The 16,560-nt window shown below is 41.6% G+C and overlaps 2 protein-coding genes across 7 annotated transcripts in view; one reads left to right on the forward strand and one right to left on the reverse strand.

The window, feature by feature from the left end:
- LOC143038895 (PIH1 domain-containing protein 1-like) overlaps positions 1 to 16,560 on the reverse strand; it is a 90,012-nt gene that overhangs the window by 65,019 nt on the left and 8,433 nt on the right. The window contains exon 2 of one of the 2 annotated variants that reach the window (XM_076208605.1): positions 3,848 to 4,082. The exons of the other annotated variant lie outside the window; for it this stretch is intronic. Coding sequence (XP_076064720.1) covers positions 3,848 to 4,007 — 160 coding nt within the window. The 5' untranslated portion in view covers positions 4,008 to 4,082. The remainder of the gene's footprint in view (positions 1 to 3,847; positions 4,083 to 16,560) is intronic. 2 annotated transcript variants of the gene reach the window in all.
- The window catches only part of MRP (Multidrug-Resistance like Protein 1), a 160,893-nt gene continuing 158,184 nt past the window's right edge, over positions 13,852 to 16,560 (forward strand). Inside the window, exon 1 of one of the 5 annotated variants that reach the window (XM_076208602.1) lies at positions 13,852 to 14,240. The gene's annotated coding sequence lies outside the window, so the exon portion shown is untranslated. The remainder of the gene's footprint in view (positions 14,241 to 16,560) is intronic. The other 4 variants (XM_076208600.1, XM_076208599.1, XM_076208598.1 and 1 more) reach the window with 4 other exon arrangements.

Raw genomic sequence — 16,560 nt, forward strand, 5'->3', positions numbered from 1 at the left:
GGCGTTTGATAATATCTAACCAGTGAACCCCCCCTCCCAATTCACAATATCCACCAAGTCCAGGTACAACTTTGCATTTCCTCTTTTGTAATGTTATCTATTTTCACAACAACCATGTTTGAGACAAACATCTTACCTCATAAATACTATTTGAGGTACTTTTTTTATGAAAATATTCGTCGCTTGCTAATCTGAATTCTAAAACAGCATACAGCGCCATCTCTTGGTAGTTCCGATGACGTCATGAGCAGATCCCTAATCCAAGCGTCTTGTAGGAAATCAGACGATATTCAGCTATATTGAGAATTGTTCATCGTCTTTTGAGAGCAGTCTTAACTCCCTAAATATCTCGTGTGGATCGACGGTGTTGTTATGGGCTATATAAATTTGAGCCGAAATATCTCTGAAGAAATTTTCATATTGATGCTTACCTCTCTGCATGTTGGTTCTGCAATGCTGTCTTTGGGCACTCAAGAAAACAAGAGTAGTATATGTGACGCATTCAATATTTTTTAAGTGTGCTACACAATCCTGCAGTGCGTTCACTCTAGGCCTACTAGATGCCACAAGCTACAATGGGCCAACGGCGTCTACAACTTGATACAGATATTTTTTTAATCTCGACCCAAGTGTGCCAGTAAAAAGGTTAGCTATGGTAATTTGTTACTATTGGATAAAATTAATTGTTCCATACACGACAAGTTAGATACATTATTTTAGATTGTTTATACTGTACAAAAAGAAAACTTCAATACAAGTATCGCTAAGACCATAATAATCCGTTCCAGCATATGATGTGTTTTTTGCATTTATCCATGTACTGCACACCTTGTTCAGCCAGCTGCTAAACTGTGATAATAGTTAACATATAATAAAACTGAAATTAAGTTCCAGTATAGGTCTAATAAAAGAAATTTGCTGTTTCATATATTGTTTAGTCAGTAAAGTTTCTCTGAATTCAGAAAAAAAATCTGCAGTTTAAATAATTAAACAAAGTTAACCTGTTTTTGTCTGCCTGTACGAGAACGAGGTTAAAGTAACTTTAATTACATTATTATTTGTGATGTCGAAAGCCCTGATAACATCGCCTTCCTAATTAACCTATCTTCTACCTTGTTTTTTTTCTCTCATTATATTAATTTATGTAATTCGTTATTCACTTATTAAATTTCCTGGTTTTATTTTTCTAAATTTATTTATCTGATATATCTAATAAACTTTTCTCTTGTCATATGTCTTTCATATGCTTTAAAAAGACTATTTGGTATTATTGTAAGGGAATCTAGCCCCATCATTTAGCTCCCTGTTTATGTTCTGTACATGAATAATATTGTTGCTAGGCGGTTATCGTAAGTTGCCTTTCTCCACTTCTTTTCTTCCCAATCGTGTATTTTCCTCAGTGGTCTTTACTTTTTCATAATTCCTAAATCTGATATCAGAGCCTGCGGCACTCGACACAATCACCATTCATTAAGCACAATGATAATGTATGAAGAATGAATACAACTGATAACGTCACTGTGCTATACGCCACGGATAGGTTTTGGGAGAAAGGCAGACACGCATTTTATTTTGGGAATGGGACCAGTAATTTCAAATTGCAATAAATGAAAAACGATTTTTTATAGTTCATGTATTTAATAGTTCATTTATTTTTTGTCATATGTTCATTCGTTCCTGGATTATTAACTTTTGCTAAAATCAAACAAACAAGTTCTTACAAGTACTTTACGTCACTGGGGTTTAGTGACAACGTTTATATGATAATTTTTATAACTGTAACATGACAGTGGCGACCTTACCAGGATAGAGGACTGCAAAGAGCGCATAGTTAAATCAAATATTCTGTCAAAGATTTGTTGAAAGGATTTTGGCAAATTTGCGTCCCCCAAAGCTCAAGAAATTTGTTGTTTTGCCACTCTAGGACAGACATACCTCGCTTTAGTATTGCCTTTTAGCTTATGCAATTCTCCGTCCACCTTTCAAAGGTCAATGGACTCAGTATTAACAAGTATCAACAAAGTTGTAGCTTTCGACATTTTAGTTTTCTCAGACACATGGGAAGAGCACGTTAACCAGCTGGATTTCCTGTTCAAAGCCCTTGACCAGAATAACCTTGTTATAAATTTAGTTAACTTTATATTTGACCAGGCTCAAGTTTCTTTACTTGGGTCACATTATCGGTAAAGGTGTCCTGTCACCACCATCTGCTAAGGCAGATGCGATATCTCAAATGGGGGTTCCTAGTATGAAGAGGCAAGTTAGAAGGTTCTCAGGCGCTGTAGGTTATTACTGCCGTTATATAAGAACTTTGCTGAATTAGCTTCTCCTCTGACAGAGTTGCTTAGAAAAAAACACATCTTTCAGGTGGTCAGAGCCTTGCGAGAAACCTTTTCGAGGGTTCCGGCAAGTGGTATGTTCATACCCGGTCCTGGTTTCTCCTGATTTTGGGAAAACCTTTAAACTCGCTTGTGATGCGAGTGATGGTGCAATTGATGGGGACTTTGCTTTAGGAAGGCAAACAGGGAGTAGATCACTCTATGGCATGTTTCAGTAAAAAAGCTTACACCCGCCCAGAGAACTTATGCGACTGTGGAAAAAGAGCTGCTCAGCATCGTTCTGTCACTCGAATATTTTGGCAACCTCGTGGTTATGTTAGACTATGTAAGGGCAGTTCAGACGCCCGTCTTCGCTTTTTTTCTTCTTCATCTCCCTGTGGAGGAAGCTGCCGCTTACCGTAAGGGTTTTTAAATACGTGTCCGTGTCACCTTTTTTATAACTATGTTTTTTTGTTTTGTGACCGGACTTTTTATCTTGACACTGTCTCAGTTTAGGGTTGGACTAGTCACCTTTTGATTTTTATTGTCGCGTAGTGGCCAGACTTTTTACCTTTACTGACTTCTATTTGCATTGCAAATCTTTCATTTCGCTTTAATAACTTTCTGTAATTTAATTTTCCATTTGTGTATTATATTTCTTGCATTGTTAAATATAGTCAAATAATATTTTTTTCTGTCATGCATTCCTTCGTTCCTAGATAATTCTTGCTAAAATCAAACAAGTTCTTACAAGTGCTTTAAGTACCTAGCGTTTAATAACAGTGACGTTTACATGACAAGTTTTATAACAGTAACATGACATTACGATTTAAGGTTGTGTTTTTGTTTGCATTGTATCTGACAAATCTTTTAGTGAAGGCCTATTATTATCCTTTTAGCCGCGACATTATAATCCCAATTATATATTGTAAAACTGCATGATTTTTTTCTTCGAAGGAGAGTTGGTTATAAACTCGAATAAGCTTAACTTAGCAAACGTCTATGGCAGTCCCCATTACAATGATCTTAAGATATCGTTGTTTCTATCCTTATGTCTTGTGCACACGCCACTTTCAAGAATTTATAAGGTAGCTATGTCTACTGTGTTATACTTTTGTATTCACAACTCAATTCCATCGATTCATTTCTTTATATCTAATTACACTGACAGGAAAATCACACACTTAGATGATTCGGCAGATATAACCCCATCCTCCCCACCCAACTATTACTAACCATTAACGAAAAACTCAGTGTATCAAATTGCGTTACACAGCCACCGGTGGATTCGGAGTGAGAGTCACAGGGATACATGAGAGTTCCACATAAAACAACATTATGAAATTAAATTATATTGAATCGCGTTACACATCCACAGGTGGATTCAGCTTAGGAGTCACAAGGACTGGTGGCCACGTAGAAAATGAGACATTGATAAGACGGAAAACAGCCTTGAGAAAACAAAAAATACTTTCAACAAAGCCGAGCATAATTTTTCCTGCATTAACAAAGATCGAGCTGCTTCTCACTATTAGATTGCAAATCCCCTTGCACTGAGGTGAACTTTCGACTTCCCATGCTGACGATTTTATAGGGGAGGGTCCTCATCGGCGCGGCGACCACACATCTCGAACCGACCCCGCCACAAACATCCTCCGCCGTCCAAGGACTGTTTACATAGTGACGCATACAGTGTATACACAACCAGTCACAGGCACAGACAGCCACCACTGCCCCAAGTCCTGCTCTTCAAGTAGACACCAACTGAAACAAAGGGACCTGGAGTGTTGGTATATCAATAACATCGCGCCGAAAATGACTCTTGATCAAGTGCCACTGGATTTTTTTTCTGTGATTTTTGAAAGTTGATCACCGTCATCGCCGAGGGTGGGATTTGGCACCGAGGTGAAGAGAATCGCCCAGCGAAAACATGAATAAAAAAGTGCCACCCGGTACGGAAGGAGTTAGAATGAGGAAGGTGCCCCTTCTCTACCGACGAGGCGACATTGAGATTAAAGTAGCTCGGTGGTGGCGGCGGCGGCGGCAACAACATAAATAATAATAATGATGATAATAACAACAACAATAATAATGATAATAATAACAGTAATAATAACGTCATAAGAAGACACTCGGGCGAAACTAGTCAGGAATAAAAGTATTTCCCTCAGCCCGTGTTCCCTTTACCTCCTATCCACATTCGTCACAATGTTCACATAAAATAATAATAATCATAATGATAATAAATATACGTGTGCTTTAGCACTGTAAACAGGATTCAGGTTTGGACGACGTGTACTTCATATATTCAACATTCAGTTCAAATGTATCTATAATCAAGCTTATGTAGTCAGTAAAGGTAGGTGTGGAGGAGGTTGCGCACGGACTTAATTCCAAAGGAATGGAGAAACGCTTGATTGCCCGCCATGATGCAATGTCGTCAGATATTCCTCCTCCAAACATGCTACATTTTCTTTAATTACTTCATAATTACTATTATCATCATATTATAAGTATTTTTTGTGGTTGTGTCATGCTCTATTGTTACATGGAGAGATACTGCCGTCCTCCCTCACTCCCACTGATAACGACCTGGGCGCTGAAATCGACAAGAGTCATCATGACGGTGTTCGAGATATTGTGGCCAGGATCGCCCTTGCGATTCTCGGTGCCTGCTTGGGGTTGCCGCCAAAAAGTAGACCGGAAGTGGATTTCCCTACATGTGTTAGAATTCAATTTTCTTTTTAGCCAGCTACTCAAAAAATAAATGAATGATTAAGATAAATACATTATAATAACAATACCAATTGAATAAGAAACAATTAAGTACAACGAAAAAATCACAGAAAAGTATGACAATAGTATGGTAAATAATAGAATAATAAATACTCAACAAAAATAATGAACAAATACACAAATTACAGACAAAGGCTCGTGCGCGTGTTTTCGAGTGAACATGTATGTATAGCACCCAGAGCCCTTGCATGCCGCCCCAGGGCAAAGTTCTCAGTGACGCCCCCTCCCCCCCCCCTTTCTTCCCATCTTCACCATTTCTTACTCCTTATTATAGTTATTGGCTTGCGAAATAATTAAACAGATTTTAATTTTTTTTATTTAATGTCCCTACTGCAGAAAAGACATGGGGGATATTTCCTATTCTGTTGATTCTAAAGCAAAATTCGTATATCACGGTCAAATATTCAGGGCTCCTCTGACCTTTTTTATTATGATTATTCAGTCAGCCTTACAGGCAGCATGTCCAGACTAGAATTGCCGCCCCCTAAATGTGCCACCCCCCCCCTACCCCATGTGAGGGCCCTGATAGCACCGGTCTGTCATTTTCAGCCACTAAAAAGTGTCAACCATCAAAAAATGTCCCGTGTACACAGGCGGCCCTTACTCCAGGGGCTATCTGACGCAAGCAGGAGGTATACCTGTAACCTATCTGCTACTGAAAGGTTGCCACTGAGATGTGAAATAAAATCGCCTGGCGGCAGCCATATTTAAAAATGAAAGTGCCACTCAGTGCGGAAGGGGAGACTCGAGAACCCGACCAACGGAGTGCCACGAAGACGAATAAAATATCCTGGCGGGGGGCTGAACCAAAGCAGGTGTCCCATCAAGTGTGGAAAGGGTGAGGGTATTTATTGGTGGGGGTAAGGGTAGGGGTGGTAGTCGGGGTTGGGGTAAGGCTGATGGTATGGATTGGGGTAAGGGTGGGGAGTATAGTAAGGGGTAATGGTAAGAGGTATTAATAAGAGGTAAGGGGTAATGATATAATGTAAGGGGTAATGATATGAGGTAAGGGGTAATGATAAGAGGTAACGGGTAATAAGAGGTAAGGGGTAATGGGTAATGGTAAGAGGTAAGGGGCAATGATAAGAGGCAAGAAGCAATGGTAAGCGGTAAGAGGGTAATAAAAAGATGTAAAGGGTAATAATAAAAGGTAAGGGGTAATGCAAAGAGGTAATGATATGAGGTAAGGGGTAATGGTACGAGGAAACTAGTAATGATAAGAGGTAACGGGTAATAAGAGGTAAGGGGTAATGATAGGAGGTAATGGGTAATGGTAAGAGGTAAGGGGCAATGATAAGAGGCAAGAGGCAATGATAAGAGGTAAGGGGGTAATAGTAAGATGTAAAGGGTAATGATAAAAGGTAAGGGGTAATGCTAAGAGGTAATGATATGAGGTAAGGGGTAATGGTATGAGGAAACTGATAATGATAAGAGGTAAGGGGGTAATGATAGGAGGTAATGGTAAGAAGTAAGGGGCAATGATAAGAGGTAAGGGGGTAATGGTAAGATGTAAAGGATAATGATAAGAGGTAAGTGGGGTAATGGTAAGGGGTAAGCAGTAATAGTAAGAGGTGAGGGGTAATGATAAGAAGAAAAGGGTAATGATAAGAGGTAAGGTGGAAATTATAAGAGGTAAGGGGGGTAATGGTAAGATGTAATGATAAGAGGTAAGGAGGTAATGATAAGAGGTAAGGAGGTAATGATAAGAGGTAAGGGGTAATGATACGAGGTAAGGGGTAATGATTAGAGGTAAGGGGTAATGATATGATGTAAGGGGTAATTATAAGAGGTAAAGGGTGATGATAGGAGGTAATGGGTAATGGTAAGAGGTAAGGGACAATGATAAGAGGTAAGTGGGTAATGGTAAGAGGTAAGTGGGTAATGGTAAGAGGTAAGTGGGTAATGGTAAGAGGTAAAGGGTAATGATAAGAGGTAAGGGGGGTAGTGATAAGAGGTAAGGGGGGTAGTGATAATAGGTAAGGGGTAAGACGTAGCTGTGAGCGAGTGCTAGTCATCTTTATTCCAAGGCCCAGATAGTGTTTGTCAGCGCGTGTGGATCGGCCATATTCCAATTGCCTCAGGAACGAGGAAGCGTCTGCCCAAATAAGGAGCAGAAGGGATGAAGAACCCCTTCCGTGCCAGGTGGCACTCTTCCTTACGCTGAGGGAGCCACCTGGCTATTCCATCCCCCATATAGGGGGGGGGGAGACTTTGGTGACACCCTTGCGGACCAGAGGCACGCAACATTTATTGTTTTATGACTGGGGACTCGTCTCTGCTCAGAAAAGAAAGCTGATCACTTTTATAATTTCTATTGTCCCCCATTTCCTCCTTAATCGTCTTCTTTACTACCTTTATGACTTCGCCAATGGAAAAGCAAATAAACCAATAATATTAAATAAAAACAGGCTACTTCAATCATCCCTACGGTACCTCCTCAGTAGTCACTGTGTCATGCCCCTTCTCGATGAATCCTTTCCGTAGCGAGGTGTCTTTTTCGGCTCCTGTACTCATCCCCATTCTTACGCCGCCGCCACGTTTACATAACTCAGAAAGCAGGTATACCTCAGATAACATCTTTTTAGAGAAAATTGAGTGCGAGACTTTGGAGTTCTGGTGAGTCCTGACCTTAAATCCACGAAACAGTGTATTAGCGCTAGGAATAGAGCTAACAGAGCATTAAGTTTCATTGCTTGGATGGTTACGAATAAAAGTGCAGAGGTAGTTATCAAACTCTATCTGGCGTTAGTTAGACCCACTTTTGACTATGCGGTACAGTTTTGGTCTCCATCCTACAGAATTAATATCAATTCACTAGAATCAGTACAGTGGAGAATGACCAAAATTATACATGGGCTCAAAAATTTACCTTACGAGGACAGGCTTGGAAAGACGCAGAGTGCGGGGTGATCTAATTGTGGTGTTCAAGTGAATCAAAGGCTTTATAAGGGGGTGCAGACAAGGTCATCATATCAAGACAACAGAGCAGGACTCGCAGGAGTGGATTTAAATTGGATAAATTTAGATTTAAGAAGGAAACAGGCAAGAACTGGTTTACTAACAGAGTGGTCAACGAATGGAATAGACTTAGTAACCTTGATGTAGTGAGCGCTGAAACTATTGGTTGTTTTCAGAAACGGTTAGACAACTTTATGAATGGGGATGATAGGTGGTAATGGACTTGGAACTAACTAGTGTAGGCCTTATGGTCTCTTGCAGTCTCCTTCATTCTTATGTTTATATATTTACATATATGGAACGTGGAATTAACAGAAACAAATGCTTACGTCTTTTTTCTTCTTTTTCATTACTGGACAATATAATGTCATATTTAAGAGAGACACGAAGCCCAAAACAACTACAAAGGAAGATGAGGAGACAAAGAGGGGCGTGAAGATAGGGGCTTACTACAAAGAGCTCCATACGGGACTGACTGCATAATTTTTATGAACATACACTGTAGATTTTTTAGTGACATGCCTACGGAGCATTCTTTTGGGACTCAAGACTCATCTGCACTCAAAGAAGAATGCCGATCACTTAAAACTATCCTTACATTCAGCTACCCTTTTTAAATATCTTCTTTACCACCTTCATGATTCCTATTCTGTGCGGCACTGTCTCCAAAGTTAGAAGCGCTATTATCGGCGTCGAAATCAACAAAGTGGTATGTGTCACTGATCTCAAAGAAATTACTGGGTCGAGCATCCTTTTGTTGTCCGTTCGCAAAAAGTGAAGCCCGCGTATTTTGATCATGTGGTAATACTGTAGACTCCGTGTTGTGTTTTTTGTTGCAACAAGAGTAAGATACGTAAATAAGGGCAGGAGACGAATCGAAGTGATAGTGAAGGCAGCGAAGATGAAGAGTCAAAGTTAAAAAGACAATTTCCGCGCACCTTTCATTCGTAAGAATATAGAAGCATATTTAGTGACTAAGGCATCATATGCCTCTGTACGTAATGGAAAAGCTGCTGCGAATACCTGGGCAGTAGGGTTAATGTTGAATATTGTTCATATAGTCCATGCTTTGGACATTTCTGAGCACCTTTCATCGTTCTGATAAAAACAGCCAAAGATCTACATGACGGCATAAAAACAAACGTTATTGAAAGCCTAATTACTTGGCCTCCCTTCTAGTGGGGCGGTTTAGCTCGAATATTCAAAAGGATTGTGCATTTTGTGATACAAGCATCAAATTTGGCACAAATGTACATTGATATATGGCGAACATTTTCAGATATTGAGCCACTCGGAATTCTCCCTTCATGTCTGCCATATTGGAATTCAAAATGGCCGCCATTTGAAATCTACATTTTCGATTATCTTTGGGTCTAATGCTGCTATTGACTCGATTCTGGTGTCTAAATGTATGTTTTGGGGGGCAAGGAATCCAATGGTAACAATCTACATCGCATATTTTGTACCAATGAGCTGCCATATTGGATTTCAAAATGGCCGTTGTTTGAAATCTACATTTTCGATTATCTTTGGGTCTAATGCTGCTATTGACTCGATTCTGGTGTCCAAATGTATGTTTTGGGAGGAAAGGAATCCGATGGTTACAATCTGCATTGTGTATCTTTATAAATTAGCCAAAATATTGGATTTCAAAATGGCCGCCACTTGAATTCTACATGTGAGATTACCTCTGGGGCAAATATTTTTATAGTACATGACAATATTTGCTGGTATCCATTTTTCAAAATGACATACTTTATTACAGTACTCCACTTAATTCATGAGAGATGAATATTCATCATGTATTTTTGACAAGACAACATTTTATTCAAAGTCTGTGAAGACACTGACACTGACATTCTACAATGGTCTGGTATTTGAGGCAAGGTATACATCGGTACTGAAGATATGTGTACATAAACAGTGTCATGCTAACCAGTTCAGCACTGCCACAAGTAAATGAATGTTGTGGACTCATCTTCATGTGCAGTCCCCTTCACACACACAGAGGGCTGTGCACTTAAGGGCAGCCTTCTTGCACTTGCAGTGTTTCACACACCCTTTCTGGCACTTGCAAGAAACCAGCTCAATGCAGGTGTCAGCTGCCTCAGGTAGCCTGGTCCAGTATGGTGTGTATTGTCCTCCAGTCATTGACCAACCCCAGTTGGTTGGTGGTGGGAGTTCTGGTGCTGGCAGCAGTATCTGACCCCACACATGTCCACCTTGATATACTGCCCTCTTGACATGTTCCTCTAAAGCTGCCTTCGTTGGAGGGATCAACTGCACATCGTTCTTCCTTGCGAAGAGTTTCCTCCTGGCCTTGTCAATGTCCGTGCATTTGCTGGTTCGATCATACAACAGGATCACGAACCTCTCGATGATGCACATTGCATCATTTGGTATGTCACTTGGTGCGGAAGACAGCTGCATCAGCGCCTCGGTTAACTCTGGCAGTACTGTCCAGACTGCCCATGCGGTCTTCTTGCCATGTCTAGCAAAGCTTGACACAGTATCGCATCCAGTTAGAGCGTGGAACATTGGCAGTGCACGAGCCTTCTCTGGTCCCAGTCCAGCTGCTATTTCATGTGCTGGTAGGTATCGGAAACTTCGGCCTGTTCCGAATGCCAGCCATAGTTTATCTTCTGGTTGTAATTCCTGTATCACAGACACTGCCAGCACCACAACATCGGTGTCTACAGTCCGGATGACTATTGAATGGTGTCCGTGCTTAGCTGCGTGAGATGCATGCAGCAACATCCGACTGTCAGCCTCTTCATGGTTGCATGGGTCGAGTGAAGTCAGATCTGGTAGTAGTGGCTTGCTGAGCACTGCCTCTCCATCAGTAATGACGAGTTGCTTGTCCTCCTGGTCAAACCATTCCAAGAGAGCTGTTGAGAGAAACTTAAACAGCTCGGTCTTGTTGCTGTCCACTCGTAGGAAGTTCTGCCAGTTTCCTGGAATGGATGCGGCGGCCACCACACGTCTCCGCACGCCTTGTCCCCGCTTTGCACGTGTACTACCTTTCAGTGAATCAGCAAGGTAAGTATCCCAGATCAGATCCAGGCGTGACACTGTTTGCAGCTTAGTAGATATATATGGAATGAAGATCTGATGTGCGTACTCTTCAAAGGTCTTTGATGCAGCCGGCTTCAGCATCTGGACGATAGCTGCTCCATCAAGCACTAAACAGGTAGTGACAGGAGCCTCTGTCTTAGCGTCGGAGATTTCTTCCAAACATGTGATGAGATCACTCTTGGTACCAGTGAAGAGGTTTCCACCATCGGACAGTGCAGGAGGACATGCCTGGTTTTCATGACGAAAGAACTCCTCAAGGTTTCCATCCCTCGTCTGGCAGCCAATGTACAGGCGTGCGAAGAGTTCACGGTCATTCTTGACGGAGGTGAGCTGTTGCTGACCTTTGCTCTGTCTTCTTGGAGTTGAAGTGCTGAACACCTTCAGCTTGTTACGAGGTATGGGGTCGTCCACTGCCTTTGTTCTGTCCAACAGACACTCTCTGGTGAAAGCCTCGAACTGCTCTTGGCCAATCTTCTTGGCATTCATCACGGTCTCCACGGCATCAGGACCTGCAATGTCCTTTGAATCCTCTATTACACCAACGAGAGAGCGGACATCTCTCACAAATGAGGCCTGTACACTTGGAGTCTGATCATGATGGCGTGTGTCTGTTGTTTGCCGTCTACAGTATTGGTTCCCGTCTTGGAATTCTTCGATCACCCTAGCAACTTCTGGTCCTGCAACCATCCAGCGACGAAGGGCACTAGGGTTGTCAGTAAGCCCAACTGCGCCACCGTCTCCTTTGATGCAGGCATTATTCTGCTCATGTGCATGGTCAGGCGGGATTGAAGAAAACACCCTCTGCATTTTTTTAACTGTGAAGTGACCTTCGCTGAATTTGCTGGCTACGTTTGGGTGTTTGGTAGTTAGCTCGGCCATGTCCTTCAGGTGCACTGGTATCCACCTAGCATAGTGGGTATGATCTAGTGCGTGAAACCAGGGGACCAGCTCTGTCAGAGCATCCAGGTACATCACAAACGATCCCTGCCTGAGAGAACGCACATATACTTGAACCAACAATTCTAGTTCCAGCACAGTTGCCCAGTAACGAAACTGGGGGATGTTGTCTCTTCTCTGGCGACACCAGTCTTCAAACGCGGGAAGGTCCTCTGCATCTCTGGTTTCTCCCGAACAGAAGCGGTTGTAGGCATGGTGTTGCAAGATGTACAGTGCTGCTGCAGTCACTTGATGTGCTCTTCTAGTGCGCAAGACATGAGATGCTCGCAAGAATGAGTCTGCTGTCCCTGCTGTCGCAATCTCAGCTTGCACCAGTGCTTGCACCCAACCACTTCCTTTCAGCCAGTCCCCAAGTGTCTTCAGTGCCGCCATCTCGATGTGGAGACCACCAAACATCACCACTAAGACTTAGAGATAATCACACATGTTGATTTCAAGTGGCGGCCATTTTGAAATCCAATATGGCAGCAATGCAGATTGTTACCATTGGATTCCTTGCCCCCCAAAACATACATTTAGACACCAGAATCGAGTCAATAGCAGCATTAGACCCAAAGATAATCGAAAATGTAGATTTCAAATGGCGGCCATTTTGAATTCCAATATGGCGGACATGAAGAGATAATTCCGAGTGGCTCAATATCTGAAAATGTTCGCCATATGTCAATGTACATTTGTGCCAAATTTGGTGCTTGTATAAAAAAATGCACAATAGGTTAGCTATGCTGCCCCACTATTCCGTTTGCATGCTAGCAGCAGAATATGGTCAGGCAGTTTCGGCTGAGAGCAGAAACTAATCAAGGCTATACCCTCCGGGGGAGTGGGGGGGCAACTATCACCCCCTGGAATTTTTCAGAGATTTAACTTCCACATTTTCTGATAATTACCATACCAATACACTCCTCCCACAAACTACAGGTCCCTTCACTGCTAGATCAATTTATTTAGAGGAAAATAATGTACCTCGACAGGGATAAATGTATGAGACACATCACAAAAGATCGTATGATGGGAAAAATAATGTTCTCACATGAGAAAACCATAGCCGCCCCTTGTCTTTTATCTATTTCACAGTTTCATAATTATTTTTTTTTTTCTAGACCTTAAATCTACCCTTAAACCCTGTGCGTCCTTCTGAAGGGCTGGAACACTCAGAGAGCATATGAAACAATACTATTTTTTTTTCTTGTGGGAGAGGACCACCAGACCCCCAAGCTTTTGCAACAGAGGGGACCCCTCTCTTGCACTCTTCTCCTGTTGCACAATGCATAACAGACAGCTTTGCTCTATGTTACGTTCTAATAGGTTATCTTGGCTGGAATACAGGCTTGTATACCTCTTACATTTTGGATGCGATACCCCAGCCCCAGGTATTAACGTAACGGTTCATGAAGCTACCCATGAACACTTCACCAAACTTTTTCAATCCTTAAAGAAAAACAGTGATTTGGGCGGCTTTTTACCAAAATGCTTCGATGTAAACAACGTCTTGGGGCCTCAAAACTGCTTCCATGAAGATGGCCACCGCGAATTCTCAGTGGCTTTACTTTTGAAACAAATAGATGCTCGATCCAGTCTTTCTTTAAGATCAGTGGTATGAGACAAGGGGTTAAGCGCGTGGAGGTTAATAATCTTGCTGTTTTCGGTGATAATAATTAATACAATTCAGAATAGTTTATTTGAATGAATGATGCCATCCCGTGGCTGGCTTTGCACCCAGGCGCTGTAATTCAAACTCACCATGACACCTTCATCCACACTCATGCTCCTCCCCAACCTAGCCTCTCCTCACTTTGCCATTCAGCGGAGCTCTACCAACTCAGCCAAGGACGAAAGGTTCAGTTCACTATAGTCCGGTGACGCGACAAGTGCGAGAACGCGTGGTACACACGAGCAAGGAGCCAAAACGAATTTGATCTTTGGCGCTTGGTGCACATATTTCTTCGACCACTCCTCGCCTCATCCTCGCGTCCTCTCTCCACCCCCACCCCCAACTAGCCCTACCGTTGCGGCCTTACCTCATCCCATCCACGACCGAAAACTCGTGCCAGTGTGCATTCATGACTCTATCGAGTCACAGTCATAGAAAGCCTTGCCTTATCTCGCCTGATTCTTCAGTTCTATTATCGTCCTCAGGTAAACAATAATGAATGCACAAGAATTGTGGCTACGAGCCAAAAATGACGTAATCTCGAACACCGGCCGCTCTGATCATTTGTTTACTTTTTTGTAACATCCCTACAAAACGAATGCAACCGAAGTTTTCCGAAAACGTATGAATAAGAAAAATAGTGAGAGGACAGTGAATAACACTATACACACGAGATTACTGAACAAACAAGGGCAAAGGGTAAATTTCAGAATGCGTTGCTGACTGACCCCATCTCGCAATGGCATTTTTTTCAGATACATACTTAACTAAAATAACTGTATACGAATTTAAAACGAGGTACGATAATTGGAAAATAGGGGACAGGACCTAAAAAGAGTAGCTCTCTTCCTATACATTGTAATTAGGTAAATTTAATTCGACAATACAGGCAGGGGGAAACAGTCGGGAGGGCACGGGGGCAAGTTATTGGAGAAAAAGAAAAGGAGTGTATATATATATATATATATATATATATATATATATATATATATATATATATATATATATATATATATATATATATATATATATATATATATATATATGTATATATATATATAACTTTGAAAGTTATATAAATAATGCATCAGTATAGAAAGTTAAACTTTCTATACTGATGCATTACCTGCAATAGTTTAGAAACAATTCCTACCCGAGTCCTTGAGGGATTTCAAAGCTAGGTTACTAAGTATGATAATTGGAGAATGGAGAACGGGTTCTCACAAATATCAATTTTTCTGAATGTTATAACCGAATCAATGGTAAATGCAATTAAGAAAACATATGCACACACAAACATTTCGGTAAGCTTATGGGGAGTTACAGATTCGTGAATACCCTAAAAAGTGTCTTTTCACTATATGGACAAACAAATATGTACAGAGAACAACTGGCAGAAAAATAAATAGTGCACCCCCGGGAATTCTTCCAAGTATATGGTATAAATGTGGATACTATCAATGATATTGGTTTCAGGCCAAGTGATATAGTGTGAGCCATAGATGAAATAAAAATTAACTCGTCAGAGGGGCCAGACGACATACCAGCAGTGTCTTTAAAAAAGTGTAAACATGGATTAGCTATCCGAATCTACCTACTTTGGAGAAAATCAGTGAACCTGGGGGTCATACCAACAAAACTGAAAGAAGGATTAATCACCCCAATCTTCAAAGGTGGATCATGAGGCCTTCCAGCTAACTACAGAACCGTCTGTCACCTTTCACCTCAAAAGGGTCTTTGAGATACTAGTTAGGAAGAATCTAGTAACTTCATAGAGAGAATAGGGCAATTCAATCCAACACAACTTAGGTTTCTGAAAGGGCAGTCATGCCTTTCCCAACTCCTAAACAACCATGACAACATCATAAACAATGTGAACAGAATAATAAATGTTATGTGGTCTTTATAGACTTCACTACAGTATTTGATAAGGTACCACAGGGTGCTGCTACACAAAGTGAAAAATATGGGCATCACTAGAAAACTGTGACTATGGCTCCATGAATTCCTAATTGATACAATGTAGAAAGTTATAGTGGATGGAGCCCAGCTTGTTGCTTGGCCCATTGCTCTTGTTCATGATAAGTGATATAGACCAGGGGGTTATATCATCCAAAGTTGACAGTGCCCTCATTTGTGGATGATACCAGCTGGGGGCAGTGTACAAGTAGTCAAGTGAAAACAACATGGTGTTCAACAAGAAATTTGAACTGAAGATATAGGCCAAATGAAAATCTAAAAGAGCACTGCCACACAGGTGCACAAGAAATGAAAACAAATGAAACACTGAGAGACCTGGGGTGTGGATGAGTGATGACTGTGGCTTCAAAGGATATATAATCCACACCACTTATGCTGCCCATAAAATAAGTGGGTGGATCCTCTAGACCTTTAAGACCAGGAGGCCCGAGCACTTGCTACCTCTGTGGAAGACTCTAGAAGTGTCAAAGCTGGTATGTATGCCAGCTATGATCTCCACACAAACTCAAGGAGGTACAAAAACTTGAACAGCTCCAGAGGGTATTCACAAGGAGGTCAGTCTAGGGCTCCCTGAATTAGTGGGAGAGGCTAAAAATCCGCAAGCTCTATTCACTGCAGAGTCTGCTATATAGTGATTTATGTCCAGAAAATCCTGGAGGTCACAGCACCAAATCCATCACAAAAAAGGTAATATCAAAGGGAAACACCATCCCAAGTTTGGTAGGACCTGCAAAAGGAGGTCCATAAGCAGCTGCTCCCAGTGACTGAAGACGATTCAGGAGGAAAGCTTTACCTGGGCTGGCCCCAGACTCTTCATCTATCTCC

This window comes from Oratosquilla oratoria, chromosome 25, assembly GCF_046742065.1.
Source record: "Oratosquilla oratoria isolate Oo_2021 chromosome 25, ASM4674206v1, whole genome shotgun sequence".
Lineage (NCBI taxonomy): Eukaryota > Metazoa > Arthropoda > Malacostraca > Stomatopoda > Squillidae > Oratosquilla > Oratosquilla oratoria.